At 48.7% G+C, this 18,580-nt stretch overlaps 1 protein-coding gene across 3 annotated transcripts in view; it reads right to left on the bottom strand.

Annotated features, from left to right (window-relative positions):
• LOC130107012 (receptor-type tyrosine-protein phosphatase gamma-like) overlaps positions 1-18,580 on the bottom strand; it is a 162,102-nt gene that overhangs the window by 22,283 nt on the left and 121,239 nt on the right. For all 3 annotated transcript variants that reach the window (XM_056273397.1, XM_056273398.1, XM_056273399.1), the window contains 7 exons: positions 16,972-17,038; positions 14,206-14,363; positions 12,569-12,761; positions 4,992-5,176; positions 2,493-2,601; positions 2,292-2,341; positions 1,441-2,179 (listed from right to left, as the gene is read on the bottom strand). In XM_056273397.1, the coding sequence (XP_056129372.1) occupies positions 1,441-2,179; positions 2,292-2,341; positions 2,493-2,601; positions 4,992-5,176; positions 12,569-12,761; positions 14,206-14,363; positions 16,972-17,038 (1,501 nt within the window). The remainder of the gene's footprint in view (positions 1-1,440; positions 2,180-2,291; positions 2,342-2,492; positions 2,602-4,991; positions 5,177-12,568; positions 12,762-14,205; positions 14,364-16,971; positions 17,039-18,580) is intronic.

The raw sequence follows: 18,580 nt of genomic DNA, 5'->3' as shown, positions 1-18,580 counted from the left end.
CAACAGTAACTCAAATAACCACTCATTACAACCGAGGTATGCAGAAGAGCATCTCTGAACACACAACACGTCGAACCTTGAGGCAGATGGGCTACAGCAGCAGAAGACCACACCGGGTGCCACTCCTGTCAGCTAAGAACAGGAAACTGAGGCTACAATTCGTACAGGCTCACCAAAATTGGACAATAGAAGATTGGAAAAACGTTGCCTGGTCTGATGAGTCTCGATTTCTGCTGCGACATTCGGATGGTAGGGTCAGAATTTGGCGTCAACAACATGAAAGCATGGATCCATCCTGCCTTGTATCAACGGTTCAGGCTGGTGGTGGTGGTGTAATGGTGTGGGGGATAATTTCTTGGCACACTTTGGGCCCCTTAGTACCAATTGAGCATCGTGTCAACGCCACAGCCTACCTGAGTATTGTTGCTGACCATGTCCATCCCTTTATGACCACAGTGTTCCCATCTTCTGATGGCTACTTCCAGCAGGATAACGCGCCATGTCATAAAGCTCGAATCATCTCAGACTGGTTTCTTGAACATGACAATGAGTTCACTGTACTCAAATGGCCTCCACAGTCACCAGATCTCAATCCAATAGAGCACCTTTGGGATGTGGTGGACCGGGAGATTCGCATCATGGATGTGCAGCCGACAAATCTGCAGCAACTGCGTGATGCTATCATGTCAATATGGACCAAACTCTCTGAGGAATGTTTCCAGTACCTTGTTGAATCTATGCCACGAAGGATTAAGGCAGTTCTGAAGGCAAAAGGGGGTCCAACCCGGTACTAGCAAGGTGTACCTAATAAAGTGGCCAGTAAGTGTGTGTATATATATATATATATATATATATATATCTGTATCTGTATATATACTCTCTCTTTCTCTCTCTCTCTCTCTCTCTATATATATATATAGAGAGAGAGAGAGAGAGAGAGAGAGAGGTATAGATATAGATATATAGAAGTCTTTGTATTTCTCTGAAACACCACAGAAACTGTCTGGCGAGGACGGCAACGGCTGACAATATGTAAATGTGAAAAACCCAGGTCCTGGTTTGCATTGTTGATATTGATATTTTCTGATATAATGCAGTCTATCAGCAAACCAGGAAATAAGCTTACACATTCACCTACTGTCTGCCGGTAATATCACTGGCAGACACTTCACCACACATTTTCAGCAGCCTTCCAGAGATGCAGAGCTTAGTGCTGCTTAGTGTTGTGGCTGCTCGTGCTGCGTTTTCCCTATAGATAATATTGAACATCATGATGGTTTACCTCTGACGTGTTAGCTTTAACACCCACTGACGTCTGGGATAAATAAGGATATCAAGGCGGGCGTTTCTGCTCAGGCAGGGATGTATAAAGGTGAATGTGTTATGCCACTGACTGACAGCAGAGAAGGGGTTGTTGGCCCGACTGAGATGCCCACTCACCGGTGTGCACCGAGAACGGCCAGATGTTCTTGTCCTCACCGCTGACCTGCGTAGGGCTCTGGGGAATCTGCATATCTGCTGTGTCGTTACGGGGCTCCCGTGTGGGTGCAGTGTTGCCATTCTCTTCTCCGTTGCCATTCTCTTCTCCTCTGACCAGTTGGTCCCCCCCTGCACGTGGAGGTACTGTGATGACATTGACCACAGTCTTCCCTTGTCCTTTCTCTTTAGTGGTGGATGTGGGCGAGGGGATGTACGGCTCTTTGGCCACAGTTCCATTCATTCGCTCATCCACATCGTCAGGTCCAGCCTTATTCTTCTGTCTCTTTTCATCCTCTCCCTCGTCCTCTTCTCCCTCCTTCCTCCCTTCCTCCTCCTCCCCTTCCGGTGAAGCCAGGTTCTCGTCGTTGGGGGTATCTGTGTCACCGCCTTGTGGCGTTGTCGGCTCAGTGTTGGACTTTGCAGGCTGGACTGGCGAGCGGGAGGGATTGTAGCTCATCTGAGGTGCCTGGGTGGGCCAAAGAGAGCTGGGAAGAGATGAGATAACCCCGCCACTGAAGCCCAACCCTGCCAGCAAGGTACTGGTCACTACAGATGCTACTGTGGCCTGGCTGCCACTAGAGGAGGGGCTCATTCCCGTTGCCATGGAGACGAAGGAGAAGGGGAGGCCGGAGGAGGTCCACGTAGAGGAGCCAGAGCTGATGGGAGCCATGTCAGCTGAGGACGCAGGAGAAACTGTGGGCTGCAGAGGAAAAGACTGAGGGTAAATACAGATCCTACCCAAACAGTATTATGTCACTGTCACTTGAAGCTCTTGAATGAAAAATGGTACCAGTGTCTTCCAGACAACTCACCATCCCAGTTTTTATGATCCGTGAACCTTCAAATATTCTTGTTATATTTTCTAGGAAACGAAAGAGAAAAAGAAAAAAACAGCATGCTGAAGATATCTTTGACACCAAAGAACTATAATTCTCTACTTTGGAAACTTTGGAAGTGTGTGCTTTTTTATATGAAGAGAGGTCAAGTTGAATTCAGGTGTTAGGACCACCTACCACTGAACAGCAGTGTTTGGCTGAAATCACTACGCAGGTCTTGTTGACACACAGCTTGCACCCTGAAGAGGTACAGGATGTCGCGTGACACGTTGGCTATCACTGCTTTCTGTAAGAGAAAGGAAGGCACACTCAGTACTTCAACTACTGAAGATGAGCTCACATTTACAGTACTTACAGCAAAGACTTAAAGCTGGGGTAGCCAGTTTTTTTTTTTTGCTGTCTTTGGGCAAAAATTCCACAATAAACTTTCAGCATATTATAATTCAAGTGCTGTGAGAGAAAACTAGACTTCTGCGCCTCCTCTTGGCTCTATTCAGGCTTTAGAAAATCTAGCCTGGGATGGGAGACTTTAGACCAATCACAGGTCATTTAAAAGAGAGGGCATTCCTATTGGCTGTTCTACAAACGCAGCTGCTCATGTACGCGATCAAGTCGTGTCCGCCCTGCCCCGCTGGTCGCTTGTGGACTAGTTCCCCCTTCTCTACCAGCCCCCCACCTTCTCTACCAGCCCCCCCCACCGCACCAATGTACAGCCCAATTCACCTCTTGGCAGTACTGAGTCTCATCACTGTTATTGATAAGTCCAATGATAGTAGTGTCGTCCACATACTTGGAATATTTTGACTGAACTGTAAACTCGTTGGTGTAGATGGAGAAAAGCAGAGGAGATAACACACAGCCTTGTGGTACACCAGTACTGAGGGTCAGAGGGCTGGATGTAGCATTGTTAACCTTGACAGATTGAAAGTCCAGTACTCAGTAACACAGAACTGGGTTGATGTTCATGGTTAGAAGCCTGGTGAAGCGTGTGAGAGGATCAATGGTGTTGAAAACCAAACTAAAGTCTATAAACAGGATGGGTAGAGAGGTGTTGGTCGATTCCAGAAGTGAAGAGCCAGGTTTATGGCATCCTCAATGGATCTATTAGCCCGATAAGCAAACTGATATGTATCCATCAGTGGGGATATACAGGTCTTCAAGTAGGAAAGGACTAAGCGCTCAAACACTTTCATAGCCATGGAAGTGAGGACAACTGGCCTGAAGTCACTGAGGCATGGTGTTTTGGCTGACTTAGGAACCAGGATGTTGGTAGTTTTTTACAACACTGTGGGACTGCACACTGTCATAAGGAGGTGTTGAAAATGCCAGTGAACACTGGGGCCAGTTGTTCCACAGTGGCTGAGCATAGCTGGGGAGAGCTGATCTGGCCCTGCTGATTGGCTGAATTTTTGTAAATTTTTTTTATAGATTATCAGCTACGATACACAAGTCTCGCTTTGACATTTCCTGGCTGTACGCATTTGAATTATATGTCCATGCTCGTCTGGTGGGAGGGGCTTAGCAGAGTGATACGAGGCAGCAGAGAGAGAGGCAGAAGGTTTTGCGCTGGAATGTTCAAATTGCCTACTGCAGCTTTAATCACAGATCCTAAAACCCGAAAACATAAAAGCACAATACTTTGCCTTTACAATTCAAACCACAAGTGGAATACTGAATGTTGCTTTTGCTCTACAAATTCGCAAAGAGCTTTGGTCAAGTACAAAAGGGTACGCTTGAATTCTGGGGTGGCTGAATATCTAGTTTCTAGTGGCTCTCAATTGATTTGTTTCTGGTGGCAGAGAACAAGTGGCTCTCTGGAATGACCTAGATAAAGGTGTCCAGAGATAGGAATTGAAAATTGAAATGGAAATGAATTAAGCAAAATAAGCGACGGCTAGTGTGAGGGAAGACTGGAGAGAACAATCAGACTTGGAAAAGGGTTAACAGACTCTGCCGACAGAGTGTAAGTACACAGCAGGCATGGGCTCATCAATCACCCTTTCCATTAGCGCTTTTTCATCCCTAGATTAATTTCTTTTCTTTTTTAGATACTTTCTTTACTCCCATTAATTAATGACATGGCCCAACTGAAGCCATCTCCAGAGCTACATATGTTGGGAATTAAATTTGCAGTCAGAAGAGAATTTCCACATTTCCACTGGGGGGGGGGGGGCAGCACTGAAACAGACACAAGCCAAGAGAGACAAGCGAACCCATCCAGATAGGTATTACACACACATATCAAAGTAAGACTCATCAGTGTGTGTGACAGGTTTGGGTGTCTATCCCTCGCCAGGTGAGAGGCTATGGCGCTGGGGAATGACTGGGCCATCACATCAACCAGCAGCCACATCCCGAGACCATTCCAACCTGTCACCTCCCAGACACGCCGTCACCGATGCTGCCACTCTCTGATCCTGCCTGGATACATCTGAGGCCCCGCAAACCAATCAAAGCGGTTTAAACCACATCCATCTAAGACCCACTAAATCCAAAACAATCCCAGGAGACTACTTTGTTCTCCGACAGCAAGTCTTTAAAAATAAAATGTACCCAGTTTCACATGGAGTGCTACGGCATCTCATAGTGGCAGGCTGAAATCCTAACAACACTAGAGAGCAAGTGTCCGAGCCTTCTTTTTTTTTCTAACTGTTAGGCTATGACAACAAAACATACCATCGTCTGGTCGCTGGTCTTGGTGAAGGTCTTCTCATTCGCGACCTCACTCTTCACCCAGCTGTAGGAGACCATGTAGCTGGTAATGGGCGGGTGGTAGACGGTAAGCGGTCGATCCCAGCTCACCATCAACGCTGTCTGGTTCAAGAGCTGGATCTTCATGTTCACTGGGGCGCTGCTGCAAACTAAGAGCCCATAGGGAATAGGAGAACGACGGGGGAAAAAAAGGAGAATGGGAACGAGAAATAATTAGAAGATTCTTTTTTTAAAAATGGCCGTGCACCAGCAAGTAAAGAGCCTGAATGGGCTGTTGCTAGTGCAGAAAATATCACCATCACAATCATCTAAGGGACTTTTACATACTACACTGCTCAAAAAAATAAAGGGAACACATAAGCAATGCAATGTAGCTCCAAGTCAATCACACTTTTGAGATATCAACCTGTCCAGTTAGGAAGCAACACTGATTTGTGAATCAATTTCACCTGTTGGTAAATTGTCTAATTTCCACAAGACAACCCCTATAAAAGGAATGGATTTGCAGGTGGTGGCCACAGACCATTTGCCTGTCCTCATCTTTTCTGGCCGATCTTTGGTTAGTTTTTCATTTTGCTAGTGCCCTCACCACTAGAGGTGGCATGAGGCGGTATCTGCAACCTACAGAAGTTGCTCAGGTAGTGCAGCTCATCCAGGATGGCACATCAATGCGTGCTGTGGCAAGAAGATTTGATGTGTCTCCCAGCACAGTGTCCAGAGCATGGAGGAGGTACCAGGAGACAGGCCAGTACACCAGGAGACGTGGAGGGGGCCGCAGGAGGACAACAACCCAACAGCAGGACCGCTATCTGGTCCTTTGTGCAAGGAAGAACAGGAGGAGCACTGCCGGAGCCCTACAAAACGACCTTCAACAGGCCACTAATGTGCAGGTTTCTGCTCAAACAGTGAGAAACAGAATGCATGAGGATGGTATGAGGGCCCGACGTCCACAATTGGGGCCTGTGCTCACAGCCCAACACCGTGCAGCCCGATTGACCTTTGCCAGAGAACATCTTGGTTGGCAGATTCGCCATTGGCGCCCTGTGCTCTTCACAGATGAGAGCAGGTTCACACTGAACACATGTGACAGACGTGAGAGAGTCTGGAGACGCTGTGGAGAACGTTCTGCTGCCTGCAACATCCTCCAGCATGACCGGTTTGGCGGTGGGTCAGTGATGGTCTGGGGAGGCATATCCTTGGAGGGCCGCACAGACCTCTACGTGCTAGCCAGAGGTACCATGACTGCCATTAGGTACCGGGATGAGATCCTCAGACCCATTGTCAGACCATATGCTGGTGCAGTGGGCCCTGGGTTCCTGCTCATGCGTGACAATGCTCGTCCTCATGTGGCCAGAGTGTGTCAGCAGTTCCTGTATGTCAAGGGGAATGAATGCTATGGACTGGCCTGCACGTTCCCCAGACCTGAATCCAATCGAGCACCTCTGGGACATCATGTCTCATACCATCCGCCAACGCGATGTCGCACCACAGACTGTCCAGGAGTTGACCGATGCCCTGATCCAGGTCTGGGAGGAGATCCCACAGGAGACCATCCATCGTCTCATCAGGAGCATGCCCAGACGTTGTAGGGAGTGCATACAGGCACGTGGAGGCCACACACACTACTGAGCCTCATTTTGAATCGTCTTGAAGAATTTCCACAGAAGTTGGATCAGCCTATGTTCTCATTTTCCACTTTGATTTTGAGTATGATTCTGAATCCAGACCTTAATGGGCTAATGATTTTGATTTCCATTGATCATTCTTAGGTTATTTTGCTCTAAACACATTCCTCTGTCTAATAAATAAAGATTTTCAGCTGAAATATTTAATTCATCGAGGTCTATATTGTGCGTTTAGGTGTTCCCTTTATTTTTTTGAGCAGTGTATATATGTGTGTGTATATATGTACATATATGTATATATGTATGTGTATATATGTATGTATATATATATGTGTATATATATATATACGTATGTGTGTGTGTATGTATATGTATATGTGCGTATATGTATATATGTATGTATATATTTGCTTGCATATGAAAGAATACAATTGAGGGTCCATCACACTGAAATATTTGGTAATGTAAACTAGTATAGCACCAATCCCAAGTTAATTTTCAAATTATACCCCCTCAAATATTTCATACCTCATTTTGTGAGAAATGTTAGGGAACACATTCTCGTTGTGTTTAATTTAGACAACAACATTGTGTTTCCCGTGGTTAAATCTGAATTTCATCCCAATACAATTGAAAGACGATAAAAATTGAATACTAATGATTATTGCCCAGACCCGGATGCCGCTTTGACGAACAGTTACAAAACAAACAGGCGAAAATAAATGGCGGTGACCAGGAGCGGTGCCTGAATGCTTATGCCTCGTGTGTCTCTCACTGTGTATGTGCGTGTGTGTGTGTGTGTGTGTGTGTGTGTGTGTGTGTGTGTGTGTGTGTGTAGTCTCAGTGCGTGTGTGTGGAATCCAAGCAGCTTACAGAGAAGCATGCTCTCTTTCTGCTGATGACTTATTCAACCATTTCACCTGGAAAACCCTGCTGCAGCAGTATGGAATAATAAAGGGATTCAACAGAGAAGAACGCCCTCAAGGCTTAGCGGGGGTCAGGAGCGATTTCTGGAGCGTTAGGGGAGAATCACTGTTCAGTCTGCCTGCCGCCACTCCTTCTGCGGCGTGCCGGAGCACCGGGGGCGGCGGGTGGGGGGGGATTTCAGATTGAATTCCAAACAAGTATCATTACTCAACATTATGTGAAGATAAAACCGTGGCAATTTCCATCTAAGCTTCCTTTGCACAGTCCCTGCCTGTGCTGCCTTACAGAGAGGACGGGCAGCGGATCATGAGGCCGTCGGATGAGCCACGTGTCTCGTTAGGCCTCTAGGTGGCGGCGTAGGCTACAGCACAGACAGCCTACACAAGGAGAGCCGTGTCAGCGATAGCCACGGACACTGAGGACATGTTACTGAACACGTCAGGGTAATGACAAGGAAGGAGTGTCAACTTATTATGTGCACACGGGGGTATCTGATCTATCGAAATTGTCGCTTGTATTCTCATTCCCTTTTCACTTTACACGTCACGTCGACTGCCATGGTGCAGACTCCGCATGATGCCCTGGAATGGAGAGATGATTGGAGGCAGAAAGAAAACAAGAGACACAGAGGGGGGACGAGTGGCAAATAGAAGGCGAGATGTTTTAATAAGGCGTGACAGGTGTGAAATGCAGTAGAGCCTGATGGATGTCCTTTGTCAACTCCAGTAAGTAAAAAAAAACAAACAAGTCATCCAGAGACTGAAGACATGACGGTCACACTGTCAGCATCATTATTGCCGACAACATCATGCTTTCCACCATCTACCTCGCAACGCCAACATCTAAATCATGAAACCAATGAGCTCAGCAACTGCAAGAGAAGAAAATAAAATCAACATTTGCATTTTGCGATCCTATCTGCACCCCCCCCCCACAGCTTACATGAGATATGGCCTCTTATGTGCCACATCTGAATGGATCTAAAATGTATTAAAATCTTCATAAAACAAAAACAACCTGCTCAGTGGTAATCTTTGCTCCAAAGGGGGCGTCTGGGTAGCGCAGCAGTCTATTGCATTGTCTACCAAAACGGGGATCGCCGGTTCGAATCCCTGTGTTACCTCCGGCTTGGTTGGGCGTCCCTGCAGACACAATTGGCCGTGTCTGCGGATGGGAAGCCGGATGTGGGTATGTGTCCTGGCTGCCACACTAACGTCTCCTCTGGTCGGTCAGGGCGCCTATTCGGGGGGGGGACTGGGGAGAATAGCATGATCCTCCCACATACTATGTCCTCCTGGTGAAACTCCTCACTGCCAGGTGAAAAGAAGCGGCTGGCAACTCCACATGTATCAGAGGAGGCATGTGGTAGTCTGCAGCCCCCGCCTAATCTGCAGAGGGAGTGGAGCAGCGACCGGGACGGCTTGGAAGAGTGGGGTGATTGGCCGGGTACAACTGAGGAGAAAAAGGGGGGGGGATCTTTGCTCCAAAAATATTTAGAGCACTTTTATATTTGTTGGTCGGTAAATTTGAAAGGAGCTTCAAAGGAGCTTCTGGTGTAGGAAAATGGTGGCATGAACTCACATCTGCGGCGGCCTCCCCCAGTTCCGACTATGCAGTGTCTTTATCCATGTCTACGTCTGTGTCTGAGTTTGTGTCATCGTGTGAAGAATGTCTGTGATCGTCGATTTCGTTTGACGGCTGGGAGAGCTGGCGTCGGATTGGCCGGGAAAGCTTGGTCTGCTGCGTCCTGTGGGCCGAGGGACCACGGCCCTGCCTGGAGCTGCACCCGACACCGAGGGCAGTCTAACAGGACGCAGATGCAGGGCGGGCTAAGCTAACTGCTAGCCCATGCAGACCGGCGGTTCCGATAACACCAAGGGCGGTCTGACGGCGGCCTCGCTTAGCGTCAACTGTGCAGTGTTTTTGTCTGCGTCTGCGTTTGTGTCGTCATGTGGAGTACGGGGGAGGTGTGTCAAAGATTTCTGGCCGGGAGAGCTGGCGTTGGATCGGCTGAGGGAGCCTGTGCGTCCGGTGGGCCCAGGGACCACGGCCCTGCCTGGAGCTGCGCCTGAAGAGAAAACACCGAGGGTGGTCCATCTGGAAGTGGAAGCGGGGTGGGCTAAGCTAACTGCTAGCCCATGCAGACCGGCAGGTCCGACAGTCATCCTGGCTGGCAGTCGTTCTCTGGACAGTGGAATTTTTTGGACTGTGTTGCAAATTTACTGAATGGACTGTGTTGTTGGCTGTATTTTTTATTTTATTTATTTATTTAGCTTTGTTCTCTCTGTACTTGTATGTTTTCGGTGGTGTTTTGTTTTGGATATGTGTTTTTTGTCTTTTGTGTTGCACTGCTGTGGGCTGGGAGAAACGAAACATGGTCTCTTTTGTGTACAGAAGTACATGAATGAGATGACAATAAATTGTTCCTGATTCCTGAAAGGAGTGCTTAACACCACTCCAGTGAGATATTATATTGAGTATCCATTCCAGCATCTGCATCATAACAAAGTCGACATGCAGGATTTCCTCTGGCCTTCCTGGCTGATCCTTCAGGAGACTGAACAGGAATCCCACAGTTAAGTTTCTAGCACTATATCCAGAGGCATTCACTCCATAACAACTCGGATACGTCGTGTTTCTTGGTAAACCAATTCTGATAAATGTAGAGTTAACTGACTAAAATGAGAAAGGGTATAATTGACATTAACCCCGCACACCATTGTTTGGGGCTAGCGATGGCTTTCCGTCTGTTCCCAACTTGCTTTAGTTACATTTATTATTTCATCGGAAAGTTTGGATAGAAACTGAGTTACCTTGATGCTATGTAGGGTTTTAAGTGCATCTACAAAAACCCCATGAGACTTAATTGCTAATTAGCTCCAGTTATATGCAATAGTGAGATTGCAAGATCGTAGACTAGTTTTTAAATAGCACAGCAGAAAATCACAACTTAATTTCCATGCAATTTCTCTCCCTCTCGCTCTCTCTCTCTCTCTCTCTCTCTCTCTCTCTCTCTCTCTCTCGCTCTCTCTCTATCTATCTAGCCATTGCAAAAGGATTCCACATTTGATTGCATTTGCTGAGAACTGATAATACCTAAGTCAACTGTGCACTTTATGAATAATTGCAAAAATAAAATCAAATAAATTAACAAGTTAATACAAAGTATGAATAAATAGAACATATCTCATTTTGCATCGATGCTGAATGAGGATGATTCAGAGCTGTCAGTTTATTTAACAAACAGCTGGGAATACATGGGAATAAATATATTCACTATACTGACAGCTAGGCTCAAAGTTGTAGCCTCTGGGCAACACTTCCATCAATGCTCTCAGTCTGTGATACTGCTCACAGCGAGGTAAAAACTGTGCCTCTTGCAGGTTCTGCCTTGGAGCCATGGACTGAAGGGTGAGGAGCTGACAGAAAAATAGTGTCCCCTTATTTTTCCTCCACTCAAAGCTGCACAATGTTTTTTGATAAACTGTGTGCAGGGCTAGAAATGACAAGACAAAATAACAATAAAACCCCATCACAACTCAAAAGAAACGCAACCCTTGCACGGACCCTGATGAACTCCTGATACTGAGACAAACGAACCCAGCTCGGCAGGGCGGCTGGTTGGTTAGACAGACTTTCAGAGAGGTTTTTCAACCGCAGCATCAGGATTCAAGCCCCGATGATGCAAAACATCTCCCGGCCCGAATCCCTGCACGGTGCTGCTCTGTAGCTGCCCTGTGGCTCTGGCCTTTTACGGTGGAGACCAACAAAAATAAACTTCGCTGCATTGAACAGTCGAGATGATAAAATTTTTATCAAAGTTGACCCTTTACCAATAAACCAATAATTAAACCAATAATGAAAAGCCTCAATACCTGAATACACAAACGATGGAAAGCGAGAGAAGATGTACAAAGTCATTGGAGTGCAGCCCTGTCTTTCTTGACATCTACAATTTCCTGTGAGCTATTAAACTACTACCTCACACAGCCTCAGTAGAAGTCACCTTTAAGATAAGATGGGCGTTCTGCAGTACCGCCATCTCTCATAACAAGGGATTTTTGGGATTTTTCCCCCCCTCTTTTTTCTTCCCAATTGTATTTGGCCAATTATCCCACTCTTCCGAGCAGTCCCGGTCGCTGCCCCACCCCCTCTGCCGATCCGGGGAGGGCTGCAGGCTACCACGTCTCCTTCCGATACGTGTGGAGTCGCCAGCCGCTTCTTTTCACCTGACAGTGACGAGTTTCACCCAGGGGGACATAGTGTGTAGGAGGATAATGCTATTCCCCCCAGTTCCCCCTCCTCCCCCGAACAGGTGCCCTGACCGACCAGAGGAGGCGCTAGTGCAGCAACCAGGACACATACCCACATCGCAGACATGGCCAATTTTGTCTGTAGGGACGCCTGACCAAGCCGGAGGTAACACGGGGATTTGAACCGGCGATCCCCGTTGTTGGTAGGCAATGGAATAGACCGCCACGCTACCTGGACGCTGGGATTTTTGTGTTTTGAGACAAACACAAAACTTTCGTTCTCTTGGGAGAGAAACACAATGAGAGAGAGAGAACACGAGGGATAGCAGAAGCACAGAAAAATGAGGAGACACTGGTCCAACTCTGACATAATGCCACAAAAGCAATTTCACAACCTAATTTGTACGGGTCTATTTTAGCTCTGCCGCATAATAATGATGATTGCTGATCTAGGCCATCAGAGCTCTCTAACTTCATCACAAGCATCCCCAATCAATTCTCCCCGCCACACACAGACAACACCACTTCTCAAGGGAGCGGCAGCTTCACTCCACAGTCCTGCTAATTCCTCCAATGTTCAGACACAACAAGAGCCACCAGATGTACACAGGAAGCACAGCACATTCAGACGAGATCACAACAGAGGCCAATCTGAGGTTCGAGCAGGGGGAAGGAAGCCGTTTGGTGTGTGTGAACAAAGCGAATGGTGAGGCAGGACACGAAGTGGGCAGCTTACCTCTGGAAGCCTCGGTGCCATGAGGGCTGCCCAGAACGTCAGTCACGTCTTTCTGCCATGCGTCTTTCACAGCTGATTTAGAGACTGTCCTACCGCCCATATCCTGGAGGGGACGATAATTGTTCCTCAAGTACTCCACAGACTTGACGTGGTCCTGCTGCTCTGTGGTGAAGATTGAGTAGAAAGCCTCCAGCTAGAAATAAAAAGAATAAAAAAGGAGAAACGCTGTAATTGTTCTACTGGTGTGATTCTCAGTGCCTGCCACTACTATATATATATACACACACATACATATAGTAGTGCAGTATGTGTGTGTGTGTACTGCACTACTATATATATAGTAGTGCAATATATCTATATATGTGTGTATATGCGTGTGTGTATATCCATACATATATATATATATATATATATATATATATATATATATATATATATGTGTGTGTGTGTGTGTGTGTGTGTGTGTGTGTGTGTGTGTGTGTGTGTGTGTGATTTAATATAACATATCACAGTACATAGGGGTCATGTGCCCCCAGCTGGCGGCTGTGACCTGGAGCATGGCACAAGCAGGAAAACTCCACGGACACCGGCAGGCGAGGAGGACCGGAGCAGTCTTCTCGGCTACCAAAGAGGGGGGTAACTTTCAAACGGGGGCAAATTTGTGGCAGTCGATTGCTTTGAATGATCTCCCGGAGCGTGCGATGACGACAACGACACATTACAATCAAAATCAATGTGTCTCACGTGCGCTCGGAGAAATTAATTACGGGTTCATAAAAGACTATCTGGGAACGTCGCAAACACCGTAGCTGTGGTCAATATTCCTGCAGCGGCAGTCAACTGCGGAGATGACATTTGCCCTCCACAAGTTTATGAAAATCCCACTGAGCCCCGCGAATGACAATAACGCCAGAATACTCCGGAGGATATATGGCGGGGCGGCCTAAGCTGTGTAACTACGAGGGCCGCGGCAGCAAACTGTGTACGGGATCAGCAAAAACTGCGTGATTTGGCATAGATTAACACTAAAACCCAAATACCACAAGCCAGCCATGGATATATGTGTAGCGCATAGGTGTGTGTGTAGCTAGAAAGGCAGTGGTTGTACGTTTGACACCAAATCGCTGAATGACAACACCACGCAAATGAAGTACAATAATCTAAATCTGATGATAACTGACAGTTAAATCAACCGATACCTCTGTGCATCACATGCTTTGATTGTGTAACCGCCGGCTCCACCGCGTATGGAGGCAGCGTTCAGGAAGCCGCAGTACAGATCCATACGTTCTGCGAGACCCGAGGCACGGCGCCGGGTCTCGAGCCGTCTCACACCCACTAACGCTCACTGTCAGTAATTGGCTTAACCTTCTTGTCTAATCACCCACTGTGTAGGCAGTTAAGGTCTGGTGTGCGGAGGAGTAGAGAGGAGTTGGGGGAGTAAGAGGGAAAAGGAGGGAAAGAGAGGAAGTATATGAGGGGAAAAACTGCTTATGCGTGGAAGCTATAGGCCAGGGGAAGTGACCTGCCGGCCGTGTGCAAATGGGAGCCGATTATGTGTGAAGATGGAATATTGTTGTGTGTGTGTGTGTGTGTGTGTGTGTGTGTGTGTGTGTGTGAGGACCAACCAGACCCACCTGTGAGCTGGAAAGATACACAGGCCTGGAGAAGATGATCCATTCCACCACCTTGCTGCATGGTGGCGTGGTGAGAGACCCGGTGTAGCGGTAGTAGCTGTCCAGCGACGACGGAAGCAGATCCTTCAGGATGAAGGACCTGAGGTGGGTCTCCTTCTCTGCATGGAAAAAACACAAAGAACGGGAGCGAACGAGTGAATATTTAAAAAAAAATAAAAGTAAGCCGCAGTCTTTTCTGCAGCACGAACACACGGGCTTTATAGTGCGCCGGTAACAGCATGCCACACCGCTGCACACATCACGGGTCATGATTCACACAGATGTTAACAAGGACATCTTATTTGCCCCTGCTGCAGACGTTTACACTGCCTTCCTTAAACTTTATTGGGTGGAATAACGCTGGTGGCATCCCAAAACCCCTCCCCTTCTGACTCCCACTTGGCTCCTCTGGACGTGAGCGCTGTGCGGAGGTGAACTGACCTGCTCCGACAGCTGATCCACGGCTGGGTGGGAGCCGGTTCTGGTTCAGACTACTCAGACCTGGACAGCTCAGATTAGAAGTACAGCTAAATGATTACAAGATCTGTTGTTTGGGGGGATTGTTATTCCCCTTTTTCTCCCCGGTTGTACCCGGCCAATTACCCCACTCCTCCGAGCCATCCCAGTCGCTGCTCCACCCCCTCTGCCGATCCGGGGAGGGCTGCCGACTACCACATGCCTCCTCCGATACATGTGGCCAGCCGCCTCTTTTCACCTGACAGCGAGGAGTTTTGCCAGGGGGGACGTAGCGCCTGGTTGGGGCTCCCCGACCAGGTGCCCCGACCAACCAGAGGAGGCGCTAGTGCGGCGACAAGGAGATATACCCACATCCAGCTTCCCAGCCGCAGACACGGCCAATTGTAGGGACGCCCAACCAAGCCAGGAAGCAACGCGGGGATTCAAACCGGCGAATCTCATGTTGGTAAGCAACGGAATCGACTGCTACGCTACCCAGACGCCCCTTTTTTCTTTTGAGCAGAGCCACAAGTAGCACACGACTGCCACAGTTTGTGGATCTCAGGGTAGATCCTTTTATATCCTGTGGAAGGACTGTGCAGCCTGGGTAATTGGGATGTGGCCTCCCTGCACCATCAAGTCATTAACCCAATACGAAGAGCACTGCCTCGGTAAAATTTCATTAATCACATCCAATTTCCTCATCTGGAAAAAATAAATAAAAATAACTGTGAAAGTCCCGACTATTGCCTCTGCTGCACAACAAGGTCTCGCTGTCTGGTGTCAGTTCGCAGGAGAACCGAGAGGTCTTAAGCCTCCATCTCTGTACGGAGGCCATGCCAATTTCAGCATTCACAGCCCCCCCTCCCCCTCCCCTCCCCGTCTTCAGACAGTGTACGTGCCCTATCGCTCATGGGCCGCCAACACGCTGACAGATGGATGGCTCTGGTTAACGAGCTTGCGGAAAACCCACCATCCTAACGGAGGAGGAGGAGGAGGAGGCCGGGGGCATTAAGCAGCCGGCAGGAAGAGGCACCGTCACCCAAGAACCACCGCACCCACACCAACCTCTCTCAGCTGAAAGACACTCCAGCTTCAGCGTTTTACCCCCGTGGCAACGCTTAATGCAAAAAGCAGTTACCGTTACCAGCTTGAGCCACACGGCATCGAGCTTCCATCCGGCCACCCCCACTCCCCCCACCCCATCCCCCGAGAGCTCGGGGAATGAAGCAATCATTTGGAGAGGCGCGGCGAAGCCCAGTGCGAGATTTGTGAAATTCCTTACCATACGAGTGATTTGTTTATGTCCACATGCTTCCCGTTTATCCTCTTCCATTAAGTCCCGGATCGAGAGTCGGTGTCGGTCGCTGATTGTAAAACAAGTCGCACGCGTCTGTGTAAACAGAGCTGCCGCGTCCCCCCGGCAGCAGCGCGGGGGAATTATAAAACACGCTCAAACACAATCTGGTTATAGTCCGGTGGCGACGCGGCACTGGAGCGACACCGGCACAGCGTCTCTAATTTAAGACAACAGGCTTGTGTGGGGCACAACTTCCCGCGGCGTTAAGAATTAATAGAAGAAGTGCACGTGACCCCGGCATGAGGGCTAACATCTACGGGGGCATGCCAGCCAGAGTATGCATGAAGGGGTCTGGTGAAATTAACAGCCCCTGTCTATTTGGCCGTAGCCCCTCGGAGCGAGACACAAAGTGCGGCAGTATCTTGCAGATTTTGATGTGCAACTCTGCTCACGGCGCGTCTCCCGTCTCTAATTCAGGGTTAGAAACGAAGACGGAGGTTGAGTATCTCCACCAGACGGGGACGGGACGACCGGACAGGGGTGCAGGGAGCTTTGCGGTTTGCAGGGGGGGTGGGAGCGGAGTGCTACGTCTGCACCGTCACCTTGAATTAACCTCGGCGATACCGGAAAATGACGCACCGCGGAAAAATAAGAGCAACGTTCCAGCAATTGGGAACGGCGTAACGGCGTACAGCTTTCTCTTCGTGAGTATCACTCCCAGCCCCCGACTTCACAGCCGAGGCAGAGACCTTAAGCAACCGATGGAAAAACAAAATTCAATTCTGAGGAAGGGAGAAAACAGATTAAATTCTAAACACAGGTGAAATTTTTTTTAAAAAAAGCAAGAAAACCGCCGTGAACCAGACACTCGAGGGGGGGGGGGGCAACTACGTACACAACACAATATGTACAGATTTCTATTTTCCTCTGTCAGGGAGAGATGTGGATGTTGTCGCTGTACGGATACTTGCCATGATGCACCACTCCTTTCAGTCCGTGGATGATAGGATCTACAGCTGGATTGTCTTTCTGGCCCAGCTGCAGGAAATAACCACACAGACGGAGGGGGTGAACAATACTAGCGTGACACAGCAAAGCGTTAAGATACTAAAACCAACCCCCCCCCCCAAAAAAAAACAACAGTACAAAGCATGGAATTTGAATTTGTGACAGCGGTACTTGGTTTCCTCCCACACTCCAAAGACATGTAGGTCAGCTGAACCGGCCATACTAAATTGCCCCTAGATGTGAAGTTGTGTGTGTGTGTGTGGGCCCTGTGATGGCCTGGCAGCCTGTCCGGGGTGTCTCCCCGCCTGCCGCCCAGCGACTACTGGGATAGGCTCCAGCATCCCCGCGACCCTGAGAGCGGGATAAGCGGTCCGGCTAACGGATGGATGGAAAACAGCTCCATTGTGTGGGAAAGAGTTTGTTTTCCATTACGACAGCTCCGCGGCCTCTGCTAGCACAACATCACACGTCTAATACCCAGTACTCATTCATCACTCATCTGCCCGTCCCCTCTGTGATGAGGCTTCCAACACTTTTATAAGCCGGGGTGACGAATTTACTTTTTCCCCGTTAACCTTGCGAGCTTTTGCAGTACAAAAACTGGACAGTTGGCCGTACATGATCACTAGCACCAATATTTTGGCGTCGCTTACGGTAATTATTGGGAATGATTGGTGAGCAGTGCAAATATTCCTCCCCAGGCGCTGACGTATTCCCAATGTCCTACTTAAGAGACGGGACCGGACAAAACAGGACTGGGACACGGGGACCAATTTTCTTTTGCTCAAGATTAATTCAGGTCGGCCAGAGGAGAATAATTGCGTGGAACTGAATGCTGAATGTGGATAATATGAGCACCTTAGCGGCCATTAATAGACCCCTGGGAAGCACAGACACACAGCCTTCCCTCATTGATTAGATATGGTAAATCTGTGCGAATGCGGGAGCGTTGTGCGTGCCCGTTTAAAAAACCCTCGCCCCGTAAACTGCAATTCAGCGGGTTGTGTGCAGGGTGGTGCTAATTGCGGTAAGCGATATGGCTGTCGGGGGCCCGGCGGAGGCGTTTAGATCCTTGCACACATGCCGTCCATCACTGTTGAGGAGTAGACCTACATTACGAACACCTGCGTCCCCGTTTAAGCCTCCCCCTACCTGTGAAAGGACCTCTGTCTGCGCGCCGCGAGGCCAAAAGCCGCCTCGTCCACAACGCCCGGTTTCACGTGCAGCGGCAACATCGCTCATGAAAACTGCAAAGTGACACCATCAAGTCTGACGTAGTATACTAACCAGTCCTGGTGGGTGCTGGCATGGCTCCAACAGGAGTATTTAAGGAGGGTGCCGGCCGAAAAACAAGCGCGGTTCATTAAAGGGATATGCTCTTTTTTTCTTGTTGAAACCCCCCCCCCCCTTTTCTTCCCAATTACCCCACCCTCCCGAGCCGTCCAGGTCGCTGCTCCACCCCCTCTGCCAATCCGGGGAGGGCTGCAGGCTACCACACGCCTCCTCCGATACATGTGGAGTCACCTGACAGTGAGGAGCTTCATAAGGGGGACGTAGTGCGGGGGAGGATCA

This window comes from Lampris incognitus, chromosome 2, assembly GCF_029633865.1.
Source record: "Lampris incognitus isolate fLamInc1 chromosome 2, fLamInc1.hap2, whole genome shotgun sequence".
In the NCBI taxonomy this organism is placed as follows: domain Eukaryota; kingdom Metazoa; phylum Chordata; class Actinopteri; order Lampriformes; family Lampridae; genus Lampris; species Lampris incognitus.
Note: the sequence above shows the minus strand (reverse complement) of the source record. Positions and strands in the feature narration are given on the sequence as shown.